The sequence below is a fragment of the Numenius arquata genome, chromosome 8 (assembly GCF_964106895.1).
Source record: "Numenius arquata chromosome 8, bNumArq3.hap1.1, whole genome shotgun sequence".
Taxonomy (NCBI): domain Eukaryota; kingdom Metazoa; phylum Chordata; class Aves; order Charadriiformes; family Scolopacidae; genus Numenius; species Numenius arquata.
Window position 1 is genome coordinate 16681877 of NC_133583.1, and position 6166 is coordinate 16688042.

Sequence of the window (6166 nt, forward strand, 5' to 3'; positions counted from 1 at the left end):
TCCTTATACATGCGGGGAAGCAGCTCCCTGTCAAAGCAGGGCTCTAGCAGCTTTGCCCTTTGATCAGCTCAGCAGCATGGGTCAGGAGAGCCGAGCATGAAGGTTTCCTTGCCTTTTGTTCTGTGGAATTAGCGGAGTTAATCGAAGTGACAGTGACTTCTGCCTCAGCACAGAAGAAAGGTCAGTGGCTCAGGCTGGATGCGCAACTGTTTTCTAGGCAGCTGGAAAACAACACTGTGATAGCTCATAGCGTCCATGCTGCTGGCATGAAGGCTCTCCTGGTGGGATCAGTGGCGAAGGTGTCTGGAGGAGGAAGAATTCCACTCAGCTGGCCTGCTGCTGCACTGTGAAGGTATACCAGCTTCTGTGTCACCGTGCACTGCTTTTGTGCCACCCGTCTGAGACAAAATGCTGCTCTGGGCCAGCGTGCTCCTTAGCTGCGCTGCTGGGTGTGCGTTGTGCTGGGATCAGGATCTGTGTCGCCTCAGGCACCCTGGTGTGAAAGGAGCTGCAGGGCACTGTGCTGGCATGGTGTTGGGTGTCCCCACCGCGTCCCCCCAGCACCTCCATGCCTCCAGCTGGGCAGGCCTTGCTATTGCTTTTATGTCCTTCAGTCACTGTGATGCACTTCTGTGAACCTGCAAAAGCCCCCCTGATGAGCTGCTTTTGAGCTGGGGGCACTGGAGGTACCACAGCCACAGTGAGGGCTCTCCCTGGCAGCCCTACCTTGACCTCGCTTTCCCCATGTCTTTTATCTATAGTTGAAGCAAGCACAGGAGTGGCGGCTCTCAGCAGAAGTGTTAAATGTGGCCTCTGTGTCCGTTATGTGACCTCTTACCTTCCTCTGATCCCAATTACAAGTACTTGCTTTTGCTGTGGCCATCCACTCATGTGTTTAATTAGTGGATTCTTTCTGTCAAGGATATTAGCAGCCATGACAGTGAGCCCTAATTTAAGTAGTTTACATTGGTCTGCAGTGTTGATGACTTCATTTACCCCAGTCCTAATTAAATGCATCTGGATATCTGCAGAGGGAGCTCTCATGATCTCTCTGTGGCTCTAATTAAAATGGCCTGGATGTCCATGACGTTGGTGCCCGTCAAGCCTGTCACCAGGAGGTGATGCCCACCTTGGAACTGGCTGAAGAAGGTATAGGAGTCATTGTTGCTGAGAAAGGCCTCCACGTTGAGGCCCTCCTGCAGTGCCTCCTCTACCAGCTCGGGGCTGCAGAAGGCCCCCGCTGCCTCCGTCGGCCCGTCCTGCCCATCTGTTCCCCCACTGAGGAAGATGATCTCGTACCTCCCCAGGAGGCTGCTGGTCTCCATGGCCTGTGCCCTGTGCAGCCCCAGCCCCACACGCAGGGCCAGCTCCTGGTTCCTCCCTCCCTTGCCGGTTCCTTGAAGCTGAACCGTGGTTTCTCCACCAGCCAGGATGCAGACTGGTCTCTCAGGCCCTAATCCTTGTAGGGCTTGTAGAAACTCGGCAAAGTTCAAGCCCGGGATCTCTAGCTCTGCCACCAGCTGCAGGAGATTCCTTCTCACCTCCTCACCCAGGGGCCCTTCTCCAAGGCTGGCCAAGCCCAGGCAGACCAGCTGGACCAGCTGGCAGTACAGCGTGGCCACACGGCCGACCTCCCCGCAGATGGCTGTGCTCAGAATCAGAGTGGCATAGCCCAGGCCCTCGGCTTGGCGTTTGGCCTCATCTAAAGCCAGCGCATTTGATCCGATGATGATGTTGCAAACGTGGGAGTAGTCTTCTGGAGCAGTGGGCTTGGTGGGAGAGCTGGACAGAACCATTTCTACTGACTTGGGTAGGTTGTGCAGCAGGTTGTATTTGGTGAGTATCTGAAGGCAGTCTTGGACACTGTGGGAGCTGGCAACAGTGGGCCCGCTCGCTATGATGTCCAGGGGGTCACCGATCACATCAGAAAGGATGAGGCTCACCACCTACCAAGAGAAACACCTGCAAATTATTGCGGGAGGCAGAGGCAGGTGGCCACACAAGAACCCTGGCATAAGCGCTGCTCTGGGTTACACTTGTGCCATGCCCATGTCAAAGCAGATGGAAACGGGCAGATCTTGGCCCATTTTTGTTTTAAGGTCCCATGGGAGTCATCTTGCCCTTCTCAAACCTACAGATCTAAAACATTCTTTGATGCTGACCATCACACTGGAAGAGGTAACCCGTGCAGCTGTCAGGCTGGTAACCCGGTGTGGGTTCAGTGATGGCACTCGCTGAGAACAGTCCCTGGGGGAGCCAAGGGTTGGACCCAGCCTCAAAAGTGCTGTGGTGGAGCACCAGCACATTGGAAGTGCCTGCTGGGTGTGGGCTGGGGTCTGCTGAGAGTGGTGTGATGGGACGGCTGATATTTGCAGAGTCAGAATTCCCCCTTCTCCACCTCTGTCTCCCTGAGAGTTTGGGTCCTCAATGAAATCTGAGCAACAGAGTCCCTTTGCAACAGTGTGTGAAGGTTGTTCACTCAGTGAGGGGGAAAAAAAAACCCTGCAAGCACACCTAGGTCAGTTGATTAAACCCCTGTTTTGAGGGCAGGGGGCTTCCCCTCGGTTACCTGTGCAGGATATGCAAGCCGGGCAAGCCCTCCACCTTTCAGCAAGGACAGAGTCTTCCGGACAATATTCAGCTCTTGTATGGCAGCTCCTCGGGAAGCCAGCATCTTTGTGAGTTTCTCCTTCTCTTTGAGGAGGATGGGAGGGATGGGAGCAGGCAGTAGGGCTGATCCACCTCCTAGAATGCAGAAGAGATGGCAAGAACATCAGGATAGCAGGAAAAGGAGGACAGGAGGAAAGCAAGGCTGTTCAATGCTTGAGCCTTTCCTCTTTGCTCACCAGTGCACAGCGGGAAAGCAGAGGTGGTTGGGAGCTATGCTAATACCTCTGGAGAATTCAGTCTTCTCCACCAGTGGCTTTTAGTTGCTGCTGCCCCACACTGTTTGCAGTCAGCAACAGTTTACCCAGGCAGTGTAAACCTCACCGGACCCAGATACTACATGCCTGCAGCGTTGTGGGGATGAGAGAGAAGGGCCAGCAACTACTCTCCCCGCTGTCAGGCTACTCGTGTGTTGTCATACTGATTTTCAAGGGCTACCTGGATGAGTGAGCAGGGAGCACGGGCTCCACGACTCGCACAGCAGTCAGTGCTAAGCAGCTGGAGACACTGCCTGCTTTGCTGGCTCCATTTATTCAGGACTGTGTGTAAAAACACCAGCTATGGCTGTAGCAAGATCGGAAACTGCTGAACTGTGCTTATCTAGGCCTGGGAGGAAAGGAAAGGAGGACAGAGTAACACAAAGGACAAAGCACACCCAGTCCATGGTGATAGCCTCATTGATGAGAATCCTGTCTGATACAAGCAGGCATTGGAAATGCAGAGAAGAAGGCAAAGAAAAAATCGTTCTAATGGAAAAGTAGAATGGATGGAAAATACAGAGTAGAAAGGAGCGAGATCTGAGCAGAGAGTGAACGTGCACAGAAGTACTGCTGAAAGCTACTGTCAAAAGGCAAAGCCTGCTCAGAGGTTTGAGACAAATCAGCATCAATAAAACATGATGAGCAAGAAAAACAAATGCAAATGCCTGTGTTTCAGTCAATAGCCAGGGATCTGGCTGAGAGGCAGGAGCAGTTGGGGACCGGCTGCTGTGTGGGAGTGCACATGCACAGGGAGCCGCAGCCGCGGGGAGATCCTGTACAGGCTCCCTGAAGGGCTGAGGAGTCTCTTGGAGATCCTCGTAGCCAAAGGACAGGAGGAAGCCCAGGGGAATCCCCAGCAAGCACAGCTAGATTCCAGTTGCTTGGGTGTTTGCCTAATGGCACTGCTCTCTGCACCAGATCAGGCTCCAGCCTCCACAGAGGAACAATCACTGAGCTGAGGAGACCAAAGGGTTTATACAGAGCTGCTCCGAGCCTCTGCATGCTTCTGTTCTGTGACACCCACTCACCCAGCCGAGCTCAGGCTGGGGTGATGTCACCGCATCCCTCTGATGCACAATATCCACCTTCCTTACACAGCCCTGGGTCTGGGGACAGCCCAGGGGCCCAGCAGACAGGGCCTGGGGGTGTTCAGGGCATACAGCTCACTGGTTTGGAACCTGGGGGCCTCATTTCTACTAGCTGGGAAGCAGCAAAGCCCTGGGAAGGGTCAGTCCCAAATCTCAGCTCACAGACTCACACCCCTGGACAAATTCACAGCACGCAAGCCCACCAAGTGCTTGCTTCTCCAAGTCTAGATCCCCAAATGTAAGGAGGGGATGGGAAGAAAGCATCTCCTTGCCAAGGGGTGAGAGCAGCTGGCAGGCTGTGCCCAGAGGTGCCATCTCACAGTGGTGGCACCACTGCAGGACCCAGCCTGTGCAGCTCAGCCTCTCCCCAGTGCTGAGAGGTGCCATGTCCACTGCAACAGGCAGCCCTGTGCCCTCCCCTGCTGCACCTCTGGAGAAAGGCTGGCAGGAGGAGGGAGAGAGGAAAAATCATGGACGTGCAAGTGCCAGTCCTGTAAGTGCTGGCACAGCACAGTGATCCAATGCTGCACTGCCACATGTGGGCAGGCAACTGTAGGGCCCTCATTAGAGCCTGTTCCCTGGGATCCCCACACTACCTGAGATGAGCACAAGGAGCAGGTCATCCGCAGTCAGACTGTTAGCCAGCTCCTGGATGGCAACTGCTCCCTTCAGAGCCTCTGGGTCTGGGAGGTTGTTCCTGGCACCTTCGATGACCTGGATTTTGCTGTGTGGCTTCAGGAGCATCTCCCTGTTGAGGTAAGAGAGGTAATTACACCACTGACATATGCACCTACACAGGCAGCCAGGCTGTCACTCAGCAGGCAAACAGGCCTGGTGCATCGGAGGTGCTCGGTGAGTGACCAGGACAGGGAGGTGGCCTTTGCTAAGTGTCTCTTCCCCAGGGCTGGGGAGGCAGTGCAGCCAGCACAAGAGATGGGCTGTGTCACTGGTGCCGCTGGGACATGATGGAGGTTGAAGACCAGGGCAGTGTGGTGGACGGGGTGGGCACCAGAGCAAGGGCAAGTGGAAAGGACTGAAGGGGTTCACAGAAACATCCCACAGAGGATAAATCTGGAAGCCTACCCCCCCCCAAACTGTCCAGACACAGTCCCCCCCCTTACTGCATTCCCGCTCGCTGCAGGCTCTCCTGGATGCCTAGCGGCACATTGATGATCCCCCGAACGAGGTGGTCTCCCAGGATCTCTTCCGCTGCTGCAGCCATTCCCAGCACAGCTTTGCCGAAACCTACCAGGTACAGGTCCCTCTTAACTGGAAAGGCCTGGCCCTTCACCAGCAGCTGAGGGCACCCGCCTCCCTGGAGCTTCACAGCCCTTTTCAGCATTGGAGCTGGACGGACGGTGCCCACCGCGTTGCGGAAGAGGGACAGTGCGTGCTCGCGAAGGGACATGCTGTGCAGGGTGGCTGGGCTGAGTCAATCTGCTCGATGGGGTGGGCTTGTACACACTGCCGATGCTGGCAAGGCCTCAAGAGCTGGGTCAGCCAGCACCCTCCAACCTGCAAGGGAAAGCAAACACTAGCAGGAGAGAAAGGGCTGTCACAGGGAGAGTAGGGAGGCCAAAACATGAACCATGGTGCTCTAGTTCCTGTTTCCTTTAGATGAAGGTGCCATATTGTCAGCATTTTCAAACCACTGCCCAAGCAGGAGGGAAGGAAGAACAGTGTCACATTCAAACTACCTGTCAGCTTGTGGTTCCCCTGCAATCCTATCACCTCTGACAGGGAAGGTGAGCCCTGCCAGCCAGCTCCTCCGTCACTGTAGATTTGCCACTTGCAAGCCATCATTTCTATTTGCTCAGCATTTGACGCCTTTCCAAACTGTGGAAGCTGCTCTCTGTCCTGAAGAGAGCAGGGTATCTGGGTGGAACAGCTTTTCACTACACTAACACCCTTCCTTGTGGTAGCCAAATGCTGATCTCATTCTCTGGCTGCCCATTGCCACATGCGTCTCTGCAGCATCACACATGGACTTGGGAGAAACAACAGGCTTGCTGGCTGTCTGATCCTTTGCTGCTGGTGGCCACAGAGAGGCCAGTAATGAGATTTCCTCACCAAACAGAAAACGAACGCAAGGCTTCATTCGCCTTTATTTTTCAGTTCTCTCATTATCCATTAAAATCACATTCAGAGCCC

General features: G+C 54.7%; 1 protein-coding gene across 1 annotated transcript; it reads right to left on the bottom strand.

Annotated features, from left to right (window-relative positions):
- Nucleotides 1-1040: 1040 nt before the first annotated feature.
- GLYCTK (glycerate kinase) lies at nt 1041-5423 on the bottom strand. The gene is made up of 4 exons (XM_074152466.1): nt 5137-5423; nt 4612-4763; nt 2570-2745; nt 1041-1946 (listed from the first exon to the last, which is right to left on the bottom strand). Exons 1-4 carry the CDS (start codon nt 5421-5423, stop codon nt 1041-1043), a joined length of 1521 nt encoding a protein of 506 aa, XP_074008567.1.
- Nucleotides 5424-6166: the final 743 nt, after the last annotated feature.